Source organism: Tripterygium wilfordii, chromosome 2, assembly GCF_013401445.1.
Source record: "Tripterygium wilfordii isolate XIE 37 chromosome 2, ASM1340144v1, whole genome shotgun sequence".
NCBI classification, from domain to species: Eukaryota; Viridiplantae; Streptophyta; class Magnoliopsida; order Celastrales; family Celastraceae; genus Tripterygium; species Tripterygium wilfordii.
Window position 1 is genome coordinate 570,548 of NC_052233.1, and position 15,970 is coordinate 586,517.

The 15,970-nt window shown below is 37.4% G+C and overlaps 2 protein-coding genes across 7 annotated transcripts; both read right to left on the reverse strand.

The window, feature by feature from the left end:
- Nucleotides 1-705: 705 nt before the first annotated feature.
- LOC120016731 (NADH dehydrogenase [ubiquinone] 1 beta subcomplex subunit 9-like) lies at nucleotides 706-3,503 on the reverse strand. The gene is made up of 5 exons (XM_038869640.1): nucleotides 3,329-3,503; nucleotides 3,177-3,218; nucleotides 2,672-2,753; nucleotides 1,326-1,381; nucleotides 706-775 (listed from the first exon to the last, which is right to left on the reverse strand). Exons 1-5 carry the CDS (start codon nucleotides 3,458-3,460, stop codon nucleotides 734-736), a joined length of 354 nt encoding a protein of 117 aa, XP_038725568.1. The 5' UTR covers nucleotides 3,461-3,503; the 3' UTR covers nucleotides 706-733.
- A 504-nt stretch (nucleotides 3,504-4,007) lies between these two features.
- Nucleotides 4,008-12,369, reverse strand: LOC120013404 (kinesin-like protein KIN-7E). 6 transcript variants are annotated; one of them, XM_038865237.1, is made up of 15 exons: nucleotides 12,179-12,369; nucleotides 11,624-11,784; nucleotides 10,627-11,030; nucleotides 9,839-9,928; nucleotides 9,613-9,713; nucleotides 9,370-9,483; nucleotides 9,213-9,294; nucleotides 9,064-9,131; nucleotides 8,859-8,924; nucleotides 8,647-8,771; nucleotides 7,168-7,504; nucleotides 6,153-6,257; nucleotides 5,111-6,040; nucleotides 4,663-4,973; nucleotides 4,008-4,504 (listed from the first exon to the last, which is right to left on the reverse strand). In XM_038865237.1, exons 3-15 carry the CDS (start codon nucleotides 10,844-10,846, stop codon nucleotides 4,183-4,185), a joined length of 2,871 nt encoding a protein of 956 aa, XP_038721165.1. In that variant the 5' UTR covers nucleotides 10,847-11,030; nucleotides 11,624-11,784; nucleotides 12,179-12,369; the 3' UTR covers nucleotides 4,008-4,182. The 6 variants fall into 6 exon arrangements, with proteins under 6 accessions (XP_038721165.1, XP_038721158.1, XP_038721126.1 ...); XM_038865230.1 differs by having other exon boundaries at nucleotides 4,663-4,976; XM_038865198.1 differs by having other exon boundaries at nucleotides 4,663-4,982; nucleotides 12,179-12,368.
- Nucleotides 12,370-15,970: the final 3,601 nt, after the last annotated feature.

Below are 15,970 nucleotides of genomic sequence, written 5' to 3' on the forward strand. Positions count from 1 at the left end.
TATTCTTAAAATATGTTTATCAATATCAGAGCTCAAATTCAGCTCATAAAGGCTCACCAGGGTAAACCAAGCCGAGCTGACATTGAAAAGAAGGTAAACAAAGTAAACAACATACATGCATAAGGCTCCCACAGTCATGGACATACAACATGTGCATAGACCTTACCCCCTAAATAATATTTGAAGAGGTTCTTTCCAGAAATTAAACTTGTGACCACTAGGTTGCACCCCTGCAACTCTACCACTAAGCCACTTGTGTTCGCTTGTTAATAACTCCAAAGCACAATGCACCCCAGTGAAAAAAAAAAGTCAAATTTAAGCATAATTGTTAAAAGGTGGGCACTCCCAACTAGCTCAGGCAAATATACATCCCTTACTGAGCCATTATTTGGCTCCGCTTAACTCAACAACAGCCCTGTTACTCTACAGAAGAATACTTATAACTTCAAATAGACCAATAATTATATATCCACTTATCCAGAAAGAAAACAAGCCCCATAAATAATTTATAAAATGAGCTTTTTATTTAAAATAGAGAGTCGAATGAAGAGGTGATAGCTCACCATTTTCCGGTTGCATCCAAATTGAATATTCATAAGGTGTGTTAAAAATTGATAGAAGTCATTTTTTGGAGGTTACAAAAGGCCAATAATTCAAGCTCTAATTAACCTCACACAAGAATTGATGAAAGAATCTATGGCTAACCTTTATTGATTGGAAAATGATCTTGGTTTTAGGCAGGATCCTCCCGACCATAGTCATATACAATCTCAATCTGATGCCAACAGGACAAACAAAGAACAGGGTCAGAAACAAACCACGACAAGAATCGAAATGCTTAATTTGTCAATGGTTAGATTGTAGCAAACAAATGGGTACATTCACAGGATAAAAATATCAAGAATCAGAATTTGTAATAGCCATACAGATTAATAATTAAAATTGTATACACAATAAATTTCTAGCTTCCTTGTCATGTTTGCCTCATGGTCCTAACACTGAAAGTGTGACCCATGCTCCAACAGTTCACACAATTCCAGAAGATGCGAATACAATACTTCAATCTCAGGAACACATGAAGTCAGTAAGGCTCAAGAAACATGAACAAATCCACCTATCAACGAGTTGAGTGAAAATTGAAGGATATTTATCAAGACTGTTTAACTTTACTTCAAGATGATGAAAATTGCAGCACATGATGTAAACAAGAAAATGAAATGAGATTAAAGATGGAAAACTTTTTATTAGGTCTATTAACATGAATAAGTGAGAATAAATTTAAAGGAAAAGAATGCCAAACCACATAAATGAACTATCATAATTACCCCAGGTGGAGGAGGTGGGTTTCGGGTGAACTTGCTACCACCAGGAGCCCAAGGAACTGTACACAGAAAAATAAGTTAGCTTTAGGCTGCATACCCTTTCAATTGAAAAGGATCATAAGCTTTCCAGAAAATGTCATGCATTTTGACAATCAAACGAAAACGACTAAGCCCATGTATACCAGTATACCACTATTAGACCTATTTAAAAATGGTGGAAAAAAATGGCATAGCATAAAGGTATTCAATAAAAAAGTTCCAAACTCATAAACGTATTCTCCTATTTGTACATGATATTGTTCTGAGGCTCTGAGCTACAACAGCAATCAAATGTAGATGAAAGGAGCTCGTCGGCAATATCTATGCACCCAAACCAATCAAATCCAAGAATAAAGTAACAATCTGGATGTAAGCAATCAACCAGAAGCTCTGCACAAGCAAATCAGACAGCTTATGACCGTCCATAAGAGATTATGAAAATTGAACATTTGAACTACTATCAGAGTAGTCAGAATTTCCTGGAAGACTAACCCAAGGGTTGTTGAACAATGTCCAAACATGAAGAAAGAAGAAGCCTCATTATCTAATGACCACCACGATGATACAGTGCCAAGTTTTGTCTCTATGATACTTCAATTTAAGAAATATTTGAAATGGAATAACATTTTTCTGTCTCTTTCCCCCTATTTGAGAAGCAAAACTTTTTGGTCATTTATAACAACATTCAAATCCAACCAAAATGTGGACGGGGACTGAACCTAACGAACTCCCAGACTCAACTAATGGTCCTTCTTTGGTACTTTGGAGGGACCTTAACTTAACAATACTAAGATTGTTCTGCCTTGGATATGCTATGCAAATATACTAAGATAAAAGCAATACATATCAAACAATAATTATAGGGAAGACCACACAAGCACAGCGGTTCTACAGATCAATAGATTCCAATACATTTACAAGGTGATTCAATGTCTAAATGTAAAGATTATTAGATTTACTTTTCTAAAATTCAAACTGAAATTTGTTAGAACCTAAACATATGGAAAATGCCTACACCTTCAGCACAGTTATAAAGCTATTTCCATTTCTTCAGACCCTTATATCAAGAAAATGTTAAGCAAAGCATATTAAGTCAACAGATCAAGGTCAAATATTCACTTATTTGAGAGAAACAGCCTATACCAGGAAATTCCATTCCAAAAACTCTAAAAGACCAAATTTTCTATGAAGGCAAAACTGATTGAGAAACAAATATATCATTTCTTTATGTTGATATTCTCGAACTACACCACCAATCCAGCACAAGCTAAAGAATTGGTAAGTACTGGAGCATCTATCATGGAACTCACCAATATAAGGGTCAGGGTGCCGCCACTTATTGTGCTGTGCTTCACCATCAGCTATCAGGCTATCAATTGTATCAAGATCTTCCTAAAAACAGCAAAGCATTAGAACCTCTAATTAAACTACTCATCACTATTACAATGACTGCCATACATTTCTTTACCGCGGTAACAGTACAATGAAATAACACAATACAAATTCTGAGTCATAGACAGAAAAAGACACTAAAATCGTATTAGGGTTTGACCATTACACCCAAACACGAGCACCAATTAATACAAAAAGATGCCGGAGAAAATTTCAGTGAGTGTGCATCAATGTCATATAGAATTTCGTTCATCGGAATCAGGTTAAGCGAAGGAGAGCATTGTTTACTAAAAGACACGAAATTTAAAAAAAAAAAAAAAGTTTCCACGGGAATCTAAATTGAATAACGACTAGTAAAATTTCTTCCACGAGTGATTCGTATCGCCAAAAAATAAGAGGGAAATCAGAATTCGGAGAACCAACCACATGTTTGTTAGCTTCGAACCGCTGGCGGAGGACATCGGCCTAGAACAAAGCCAACATAGACAATGAAGAATTAATAAATGAAAAATCATAAAATCGGTGTAGAAAACGAGGGGATCGGATTCGATTGAAAGGAGACATCATGAGAGTACATCGTTATAGAAGAGGTGGCGGTGGACGGCCCAGTTGAGAGTTTCCTTGAGGGCACGCCGGTAGAGGATCCGAACCCTCTCTTTCTGCGCTGCTCTCCGAGCTAGGTATCCCGCCGTTGATGCGACACTCATCTCTCTCTCTCGTCTCTCGACTCTGGTTTCCACTCTATTCGTAATTGGGTTCGATCATCGATGCGCTCTACTAGACAATGAAGAATTGGCACTTGTGACGGCTACGGTGTCGCATCATCATAAAACGCACCGTTCTAAAATGAATTGCATTCTAATTTTCACAACCGTTGGAAATCCATACCCAAACACTAAAATGTAAAACCCAATATTGTCATACTTTGGCCACAGGCCGCACCACTTTATTATTCTTGGTTGGTCGTGATTGATTCTTAAGTGCAGAAAACGCATTAGTTGGAGTTGAGAGTCCTCATCACAACTCAATATTGTCATCTCTGATCCAACATATAGCCCAACTTCTCAATGGGTATCCAATATGTGACCGAGCTTCGTTTTTGTTGCCTCTTCAGCACACATTGATTGTATGTAAAAGACTAAACATTTGTTAATATGTCACGCGGTTGAGTTATGTAAATCACTTTACGTACTTCACTTTTTTTTTCCTAATATTTTTTGGACTTGGGAGTAGAGAAATATCCAACAAGCAGTCTACAACTTGGCATAATAATATTAAATTAGATGATCAAAGCTGTAATTTATACAAAATTGAAACAACCACATACAATCCTCTTTTGAGTTCAATCATAACAGTAATCTTAAATAGCCTATCAATTACAACAAATCAGCAGCGATATAATTGTTCTGAATTTCCTATTAAGCAAAGCTTAAAAAAGGGAAGGCTTGCTGTTTCTCCAACCAAAAAGTCTCCTCTTTGAGTGCTGGGGAGTGAAGCTAAGCCCAAACATCTCCTTCAAAGCCTTTCCTTGCTCTACAAATCGAACCAGCTTTGCAACAATGCTAGCACTCTCCATGACGTGATTCATATCCTGTGTGTTACTCCACAAGCAGTTGGCCAGTTGTAGCCTCCTGCGCTTCGAATTCACCCCAATACCCCACTTTTGATACAGTCTCTTCCTCTCTTCTTCAGAAAATCTCTTGTGCATCAGCTTGCTCAGAACCCGTCTCTCCCGGCCAAGGGCCTTCATGCTGTTCCATACATTTATGAGAGTAGGCTAGAGTTAAAATTAGTGTAGTATTTTCAGTAACTATAAAATGAAACCTGTGCAGCAGAGCGTATTACATTTATCAAGTTAGCATGGAGTGTGTGTGTGTGTGTGTGTGAGAGAGAGAGAGAGAGAGAGAACCTTGAACCAAGGGTGAGATTTTGATCATACTGCGCAGTACGATTCCCTTGAGAAAATTTTTCCTTGAGGAAGGAAAGTCTCCTGAGCTCTACCTCCATGTAAATGGAATCTGCTGGATCCCCCTTAAAAAGAAGGAAGAAGTAGGTTCTGTGCACCAATGAAACATTGCAAATTTGCCAGAGTGCAAGTATTGCTCTCTGCTGCCTCTCAAACTCAGAAGGCCAATCGCGAGAGGTTTCCAGTGCTTCCTGCATTGGCTCCAAACCTACATCTTTCATATTCTTCCCAGAACTATCAGCTGCTAGCCCCATCTGCTGAACCTAGCATACATGCATACAAGACCGTGACAAAAAGGAAGCATAATTTCCTAGTGATGGTTAACTAACCATAAAGATGCAACTTATTGCAAGGATTAGGAAGGAAGAAGTATCTAAAAGCATGTCCTCACCTGACCATCGGTGAGTTGCTTCTCATATTGATGCTTGGCCTTATTCAGTCCTTCAACAAAAGCATGGATGGTAGTAACATCCTCACCTGCTGAAGTTTTAATGCTCTGTACATCAGACGAAGCACTTCCCAGTGATGACTGGGAATCATTCCTGGACAAGGTTGAAATGTTGGTATCATATTTTGATGGAGGAATCTTCCATCGTAACCTTTCTGGTCTCCCAGTAAAATTTATTTCCATTCCAGTAGGTGGAGTGTTGACAATTTGTTCAGCTTTCTCAGGCCAGGGAGATGATGAATCGGACGTGAGATCTGCTCTGCAACTCCAGCTTCTAGTTAGTTTCAGGCTTCTAGAACTCGACATATCTGCTGCCATTGGTGGAGGTTCATCAGGGTAAGGACTGCCAAGAGAATCTACGGTATTCTGTACATGACACAGTCTCTGCTCCAATGCACCGTATACAAAACCATTTGGCATGCCATTCACTCCTCTATTTCCGTTCACTTGAGTTGATGTTATTTCTTCAGTTGCTTCCCCATCACCATAGTCTTCTAAAGTCGATGTTCCTTCATTTTCAGTATTTAAGGTAAGGGATTCACAGTTATTTTGCCTGCTTGACTCTTCCAATTCAATGCACTTGACTTCCTTGCAATAATCATTAGGATCTTCAGCAGTATCCTCCAGACTCTGACGCAAATTCGATCTAACAAGATTCTCCCCATAAGACATTGGTGATAAGGTACCATCAGATGAAGTATGGTTTTCAGAGTTCCGAAGATGGTGGAAGGGCTCATCAGGATTGCTCTCACTTTCTCCATCATCGTAATGAGTTTTCTTGAAATTTCTTAAACCTCCATTCATAGGATGAGAATCAACCACGCCTGATGATGCTGACATTGAACATTCATCTTCCCACGCGTCTCCCACTTGCTGATTAGGCCGATGACCAATGTTAGCGTAAATACAGAGAAGAAAGCAAGAATTAACTGTAGCAAAAATATTAACGTGCAATGACACCGCAGTGTCTCAATTATAAATTTACCGATTTTCTTGAATTTTGCTCATTCCCTATCATTTTAAGCAAATCTTCAACCCGAGATTCAGCAAGATCCCGTTGCTTCGCCAACTCTCTGATTTCCTTCTCCATCTGAACATTAAAAGACATGGAACCAACAAACATAACCAGTAAATAACAGGGCCCAAACTGTATAAATTGCATCTTCACCTAGACAAACTCTCATTACAAATTCATTAGGCCGTGTCTCGGATAATTGAAAACCAGCAAGGTGAATCTGCTAAATCGTAACATAATGTCAAGACTTCCTCAGTGATAAGTTCAAAAAAGCAGCAAGACATAACAATGCATTAGCAGTGAAAATATTCATGAAGAGAATAAATAAAGAACAGTGATTGGATTGAAATTTCTTTGTTACAGCAACAAACTAATATTTTAGATTGAAATCTTCCTAACCCTGCCACCATTTAATTCATTCCGAACACTGGCTAAACATCACATTGTTACGTAAGTTAAGTGATTTACCCCCTGATTTGTGTCTAATAAGACTTATTTAAGGATGATAAGCATCCATGTTAAATGTGACACAGCAAGGACACACCCAGTTGTTTAATAGACATGTTACACTCATTTGAGGAAGTCTAGCATTTAGAGTGAGCAAACTTAGAACATAAGTAATTGCACTACTTGTGTAGTCAAGAAGTCCTAAATATGGGGAACATAAATTCTAAGACCTCTACTCCCAAACCTGATGTCTCCCAAGCTCCGTATAATGCGGTTCATCATCTTGACATTTTATTTTCTATCTGGAGAAAGATAATGACATCTATCCTGACTAACAAAGTAATAACACAGTGATCTGTGAGGCAGATGCCAATGAAATACTACTGTATTAACTTAACACCCCATGAACACAAGCATGTTTTCTGTAATGCATCCTACTCAGCAGATTATAGACGGAGTTTTTCCTACTTTCGGCTTACAAGTTCAAAATACTCCCATAAACAATCACAAATTGAGTTTAGAACGCAAAAAAAGTAACCTTTTGAATCTGAAGATCTTTCTTCCGAAGCAAAGCTGGGTAGTCGCAACTTGAGGAAGCAGGAGCAGGACTTCTCAATTCACCCTCCAGTCTTGCCAACTCTCGCTGCAAATGCTTAACCAATGCCTTATCAGACATGACTACATTAACCTGTGCTTTTGTGGTAACTTCTTTTGCACAACAAGCAAACAAAAGAGTGTTTCTTGTTTGCTCAACATGGCTCCGAGCAGGGCTCAAAGTGCAAATGACGGCAGTTCTTGCATTGCCACCCAAGGCAGGCTGTAGCAGGCGTGTCAACTTGGAATCTCGGTAATTAATATGTCCATGCTTCCCCTTACTGCATCCATCATAACAACACCATGTTGATGAGCTAGAGACAAAGTTTCTCTACATTTGATTTAAAAAAGTTGTAGTCATAATAAACTAATTAGATCAAAGCAAAATATATGCACAGTAATAGAGACACGGTTATTTGCCTTCAATGTTCTGCATGTTAGGCAGCAAACTATCACAATTCGTGCAAATCGAACTTGTAGGTGCCCAATGAAAAGTTGTAAATATTTAATAAGGAAATTCTAGGTGTGGAAAAAAAAACAAAACCTTCAGCAGCTCGAGAATGATTAGTCAATACCAAAAGAAATAAAAGTAAAAACACAAGGAGAGTTACTACAAGACATAAGACAGGATATACAATATAGTCAAAGAAATTTATACAAGTATTGTGTAGCCAAGAGTTTAAAAGGACCATGCCAATTTATCAATGAAGAAATCAGTGGCAAAATAAATATAATGTGTATGAAAGAAATAGCAGGCAAACATGTGGCTTAGTGGTAGAGTTGCACTGGTTCAACCTAAAGATCACATGTTCAAAAATTATTACCTAGCCTCTAGTATAAAGAGAAAAAAAAAACACAAGCTGTTTTGAAATAAATCCATCGTACCAAAGAAAAATTATCCACTCGCGTTTTGACTGAACTTGAAAATCACAAAATTGATGAAAAAAATTCCAAAAAACTACCATTCCCTTGCCAAATTACATCCAGCCAACAAATAAAACTCAGTGCTACAGAATTTTTTTCAAAATCCAGCATTACAGCAAATTCTGACACCACATTGAGAATCTCAAAACTCGCAGTTTGTCACTGGCTCTCTCTTACAAACTTCATTTTGACACTAGAGCCTATATTAACTCAGTTTTAATTATCTGCATCAAATTTCACATAGTTCGGCGTAGTCACTTCATGGGATATGTACTGAAGATACATGGCAGAAGTTACTAACTTAAATAAAAATTGCACTCAGTCACTTTACGGAATCAAGATGCTCAAAGTCAAGGAAAGTCATGCATGCGGTACGGTTGTTAAGAACCAATTAAATCACCATTGCAATAACTTCAAACTCCAAGTAAATTCTCAAGACCTATCAAGTTGACAATTAAAATTGGAAAAGAAATGTTATGAAAAGGAAAAAAAATCCAACCTTAGCTTGCGGATCACGGTTCCTAGAGTCAGTAAACTGCGATTTATGTGGCAGCCTTCCTTCAGTCTGGCACCGCCAGATAATGCCTGAGAAGCACGCTCGCTCCCAGCCAAATCAACAAAATTCTGCACAAAAACCAATTTACTATTAAGTTACAACATCAATAAAGATAAATTTTAAACTACATTCAAAAGGTCCTATATGATCCGCACCACACTAGCTGAAAGGGTGGTCGAATTTTCTTTGCCCAAGAACTCTCTAGCAGAACTCTCAATTGTCTGCAAAAGTGAAAATCCAAGAGAAGAGGGGTAAAAAAACAAAGAAGAGAAGTATCTAAGAAGTGATAAACAAAAAAAAACCCATCTGTATAGCAACCATTACAAGTAAAAGAGGATGGAAAAGAAGCTAGTAAGCTACCAATCTAAGAATTTGATGAGATCTTGAGCTTTTCTCATTCAACGAGGTCTCCCCAATCCGTCTTTGAGCTGCAATGATGAAACACTTCTACAGCTCATAAAGTTGCAACATCATTCTCAGTAACAAAATACTTTTGCAAAGAGCTTTACCTTCACAAACCAAAAGAAGCTCTTTTAAATGGTTCCAGTCCCTAAGTGTTTCCTCTGTGGCTTTCTCCACAATAGTACCTTTCTGATGAAAGTCGGAATTCATTTGAGTGACTCGTCGAATCGTCAGATCAAATAGAAAAAAATCAATGAGACTCACCTCTGGGTCATCTAGCAGCCTCAGTGGAGTATTATCTGTGCTAAGGAGATCTCTAACAGACTCATTGTAAATCTCAATAGCAGAGAACTTCAAGACGAATGCTCTTTCTTCATGCTGCAACAATGACAATATAGCCACAGCTTATGTCAACGTTATTCAAAACTGATCATCATGATGAAATAGAGAACTGAGAATAACGACTTGAGAAATACTGAAAATATACCAATTAGAAATTATCATTACCCTATGGATATAATCGAATATGTCTGATACTGTGTACTCTGTTATTCCCATCATGGTGTATGTCTTTCCACTACTTGTTTGTCCATATGCAAAAATACTTGCTGCGAAGTTTAAATGGGGATAAAATATCTGTTCTTGACAGTCAATGAGGAAAAGAATAGAGCTTATATCTATACGTTCTTGACCGTCAATGAGGAAAAGAATAGAGCAACTATGTCATACTTACAATTAATACCACTGACAGCAGAAAGAGCAATTTCCTTGGCTCCTTCATTGTACACTTGCCTTGTAGAGCAGTCACCTCGAAATACTCTGTCTACCCACAGAAGAAGGATGAAGGGAAAGGAGATAAATTACTTACACAGTGTCTTTTTTCTTTTTCGGAATGGAAAAAATAGATTTACTAGAGCACCAAGATGATATAAATACTGATTACAAGAAGGCTAAGAAAATGGCTTCAAGAAAGTTACAACTTACAAGTCCCAGACCTCCAGGATTTTAAGATAACGTAACAACTGTTACTAAAACAGGGAACTACTTTCATATCAGAGATTCTTTTATTAAAAAAACCACTTTTATATTAATTTCCAAGCCAGAGGCAGTAGACTAAATTTTCTGTGTTTGGAAATTGAAGATATAGTGTTAAAACTGATATTTGAGCCAACACTGTACTTATGCTAAAATACATGTGCAAAACAGATCTAATAACTGCACACTGCAACATGCAGGAAATGGAACAACAACACTCAACACATTCATACGAAGAATGTGTCAAAGAAAATCAAGAAGAAAATTACTATAATTTCCATGAAATACAAAATCACCCAATGTTACCTCAGTTCACCAGAAATCAGATTGAGGCATTTGACATTTGCAAAATACAAGACTCATTGGAAACCAAAAATCTTAATATGTAATCTTCTTCAGTAGAAGAAACGTATTTATTATCCTTTTAAGTTTAAAAACTGAAAACTTATAGATAACAGAGAAAAGTATTAAATAACAATTCCTTACCAAATGTGTACGCAGATGGAAATGTGGAACCTTCCCGGAGGCTGTTCCTGTATAAGATGGTAGTCTCATTGATGCATTCCCAGTCTGCTACTTCATATGCTGAAACTTCTTTCTCACTCAATGGCCTCAATCTCACCAAAACAAGAATCTTCTCCTCACGAGCACCAGGCATTTCCATCTTCTCCATCTTGATCAGCTCTTCCCCGCTAATTGCCCCCATTCTTCAAAGTGAACCTTTTTCCTTTTCAACTTGAAACCACGTCAAATCAAATCAATAGACACCATAACATCAAACTGCAGTCAAGTACTTCCTTTCGTGCTTGTTCTCTCACAATACCAGATAGTTTAGATGTTAATGACAGGGTGGTTGCACTTGCCAAATATATACTAGGCCCATCCTTTCACTGCAACCAGAAGCTAACTACAGGTATTATCTAACAAACCCAGTGACAAGAAACCACAACAAAGACTAATTAAAACAACAATAATAAGCTAATCTATATTCAATTTAACCAACCAAAATAAACAAAAGCATAAAGTAAGAGGCAACCACCCATATAAACTTGAAACTGACACAATAAGCTATCATGCGTGCAACCCAACAACCCCTTAAAAACATAAATTCAAAAAAATAAATAGAATTCTTAATCACAGGGTAGTTAGGATTGAAAACACTTTGCTTTACCTTTAATCCAAATTTAAATTTCACAAGCTCTCTTCAACTATGAATCTACGACCAAATGCAATATTTTTCTTTTGTTTAATTTCCAATCAAATGAAATATCAAGAAAGAAAACACTCATCAATGGCGACCTATATGCTTCAATACAAAGCAACAGAGTTTTATGCAAACTTCCAATAAAGAACCAAATAGTGACTTTGCTCAGTCATGGTCCCATCCCCATCCCCACCCAACTTCCCTCCCTTTTTCTTTTTTACACATGTAGGCGCAGTTTCATGCAAAAACACAAACACAATGAATTAAGCTCAAATATACCTAAAATGGCCTCTGTTCATTGTCCAAATAAAGCTAGCGAACAGCGTTCCATCTCCTCGGATGGAAAAAAAAAAACTGCGCTGTTTTAGGCAACTCTCTTCGTTCTGCTTTGATCTGAAACTTCTGTAAGCACTTTCTCCTCCTCCTTCAAGCCTCGAGCTCTGCAACCACCGGAACCAAAAACTGGCACTATTAAGCATCTGATCAGGCGATTTATTTACTATATATTGCCGGTATCTTAAAACCCCGAATTTAATGGATTAAACCGTTGGAGCCAAATCCCGAACGGAAAATCGGATGAAAACAAAACAAATAACGGCATTTCACAAATCAGACGAAATTACCACTCCCTGACAAACAAAAAAGAAGATAAACTGAAGCTGCGGTGGAGGACAAAACTTGCAGAGGAAGAATCCATCGATGAAGTGCAATTGTGAAGCGAAAAATCAGAGGAAGAATTCTTTATTACTTGGCTTTACGCGTCGAATAAAGGAGAAAAACCGTAAAGAAATGTGAGAGAAAAGGAAGGGTAGAACTGGTAAAACGAAGACGAACCCATTGGAAGTTAGAGCTCGGACTTTATGGAACAGTGAAAATCGGCGACTAATCGCAACCCACGATCTCCATAACCAAGATAAGAGATTTTTCACTAACTGTAGAACTCCGTCTCCCCTCCTCCTCTCTCTCTCTCTCCCCCTCGCTCTCTGGAGCTGCAAGTTGGGTACAGTGTCAACGTCGTTGAAGTTTCTCTCTTTTGATGAGTCCTCCTCTTTTGATCTTTTCTAGTTTATGCTTTTCTCGTTCGGAAGAATGAAATGACTGTTGTGCCCTTGCCTTTTGTTTTTATTCCGGAATTGGCGAAAGGATGTCACGTGTGCGGAACAGGTTGGTTGATTTCGTGCCACGTGGGTTGTCAGAGAATTGAGATTGTGTCGCTTTTATACTGATGAACGGTCAGGATGTCGTCTTGGCTAACGGTCGGGAAGAGTGTGTATCAAGCTGGAATAAGTGGAACTAAATCTCTGTTAAGACTTAAGAGTCATGCATTCATTAATTAATTTAATTCCCCTAGGTTTAAGAAAGGAAAGTTGTTAATTCAGTCTAAAAAATAATCTCTACTCATTTTTTAAAAAATAAAATGAAAATGTAGTTTGTTTCTTCTTTTATTTACAACTAAATATCCATTTGTAAAGTAAAAAAATAAAAATAAAAATGAAAATACAACCCTCATCATAGGAATTTCCGAATACACCCTTTGACGCTCAAATATGATCTTTGAATCTTGATTAGTGAATGTAGATTCTAAGGTTGAATATTGATTGGTGAATGTAGATTATACGGCTGTAGATGCTTATACAAATAACCAAAAAATAGACAAGTTGGCTCACCAACAACCTTCAAGACACATAAAAGGTCATCGTTGGAAAAATTATAAGTTCAAAAAACTATAACGGTCAAATCAGTAAGGCAATAGGCCTGAAAGAGGCCGGGGAGAGTGCAAGAGATGAAGAGATGTGGTGTTTGACCATGATGGATGGCACGCTGGGAAATATGTTTCAGGGTGAGAATCCATGGGTGGATTGATCCTGAGAGGGATAGAATAAGAAGGTTTTTTTTGTCCTTAGAACTCAAATAAGTAGAAGAAGAAAGGGGCTAAGAGAGAGAGAGAGAGAAATTCCCTCCAAACAGTGGAGGGCTTCATTTATATAGCATATTTGAGAAGACATGTGTCACTTGGATTATGCGGGGCACAAGTCAAAATAGTTGATGAAGAAAAGAGGTTGTAGCAAGTTTGTGTCATGGGCAAATCTGAAGCTACAACTTGGTGTCTGGGATAGAGTAAGTATCATTTTTGTGTGTCAAAAGTAAGGTCTGAAACAACGGATTTTGTAGGAGGTAAGTCCAAGGTAACGACTCAATTTTTAGTGACAAGTAGATACAAACTTCGAGGGAGACTTGATGTGTTTGATGGGAAGGATGTATGGCTCAAGGCCGGTTTTGAGGTTTGCGCAAGATGACATGTGGTCGAAGTCGAGATGACTTGAGATCGGGCATAAGCCAAAGAAGCTAGTCATTCGGGCAGAAGGTCAAGCACGACATGCGTGATATGATGCGATATAGATAGAGTGTAAGCCAAGTAGTCGTACATGTTGGTGGGCATGCTAAATTGAGCCAATACGATTTTTTTCCACTACAAAAGGTCAATGGAAAATTGGGAAAGCATATTGAAAGCACCATTCTTTAAGTCAAATTTTGCACTTACATACTCTGGATAGCTCTTTTGCAAAAGAAAATTTGACAAAAATTAAACCAGGTATATATATATATATAAAACAATTATGCCCTCCCTTTTGGATGCCCCGTGAATCACGAAGGGTTTCCTTCTTAACCGTGAGCCGGATCTACCTAAGACAGAAATCTGGCGCCGTTTTGTCGGTTCCATTAACTACCAACCATAATGCCTTTCACATCACAAATATGCCATATCACATCTACTTTTCCTTTTTTTTTCTTTAATATTAGTATTTCATCATAAGAGTTGATTTATCATTACAATTGGAGAATTCCTTTTTGGTTTGAGGATTAGTTAAATCATGATACTAAATTATTATTTTTATTATAGTCAACTAAAGTAACCATCCATTAAGTTAAGTGATTGTATAGCTATCCAAAGGTGGCCAAATTAGTTGGGACGAATCATTCTAGTTGAGAGACCCGAGTTTAACTGTTGAAAATTCTTGAAAATATTGTTCACTCTAAACTACGGACCCGTACTGATTTGTTATTCATGGGTCGTTGTCATTGGTTCTTAGATCCATGAAAACGTGTCTCCAATGTGAGAGAAACAGAGGTTTGAGGAACCGCAGTTTACTTATAAACAACTGGACCGAGACTTCGCTCACACATTGGAGATATTATCCGCTCTGAGCCAACCCTGCACAAACTTGTTCTTCATAAACCATAGTCATTGGTTCTTAGATACAATGTGAAAAGAACTCAGTTTTACTTATAAACCACTCGTCTAGATTATTCATGATGAATGTGAGATCTTTATTTTCACATTAAGCTCTCTAACAAGGCAATGCACTATATACATTATATGGGTGTTCACAGTCAATTTTTTGACATAAATTTAGCCGACAGTTCAGTTGAGTATTGACGTTTGGTCGGTTTTTTCGGCCAGTCCTCATTAATATACATTTGACAATAATCAACCAAAGGTCCGTTTGGTGGTCGGTTCGGTTTGACACCTTCTTTAAAGCTCTAATATATTGGATTCTTAGCAAAATAATAAGTAGGTAGATATGAAAATCTCTACGTAAATTTAGGCTGCACCCCCACATTGTGGCATGATGTAAGGCATTAGGCATAAAAGTGCTGACAAAAGAAGATTAAGACCACCACAAGGAAAAATCAACAAATGTACAAATCAATTGTACAAAAGGGTCAAAAGGGTCTACAACACCTTTTTTTAGGGTAAAATGTTAATTATTATGTATAGGGTTTGCACGCGAGTTCATCATTACATGGGCTCATGGCATCCCCTCAAAAACAAGCATAAAGGTTAGGGCAAATGCAATGGTGAACTGATATTGGGTCAATAAAGATGTTATTTTTTGTTGATGTGGCTGTATTGTAAAATGCGTTTTGCTTATGTGGCTGTATTGGGATAAGTGTTTTACTGATGTGGATGTATTGATATTTGATGTTTTGGTGTAGTTTTGTTGTGGATAATATGGAGTAATGGAATGTTGTTGGGTTGGGTGGAAAGAGAAAGTGTGTGGGAAGAAAAAATGTATAGAAATTTGTGTTTTGTTGATGTGGCTGTATTAGAATACGTGTTTGACTTGACTTTTTGTGTGATAGAGGTGGAACCGGGCCAACAAAAATGTTGGCCCAGTAACTTGTTTCTCATTGCATTTGCCCTTAACTAAATCAATTACTACTTCGATTAAAAAAGTAGTTAATTAAGTTTTATTTTTCTTTACCTTGGATTAGCAACCAATAGTACTCTTAAGATGAAATGTCGAACGCGGAAAATTAAGGGAAGACGGAGTGTTTTATAAGTTAAAAGACTCAATTCCTCTCAATTTTATTTGATTCTTTTAGAGATAGAACGGAACTAATCTTGAATCCCCAAAAACGCACAATACCTCTACAAATTGAACTCTTTTACGACTTAGCATTCACAAATCCATTTTCTAATAGGAAGAACGAGAAGATTATTTATGAACAAAACAAAAGCTTGCGGCCGGCTTTTATATATATATAAGTAGAATAACATCAATGCCATGCAAATATTGCCAAGACTAATAAAAATTAACTTATGAAAAGCATAACGATAAT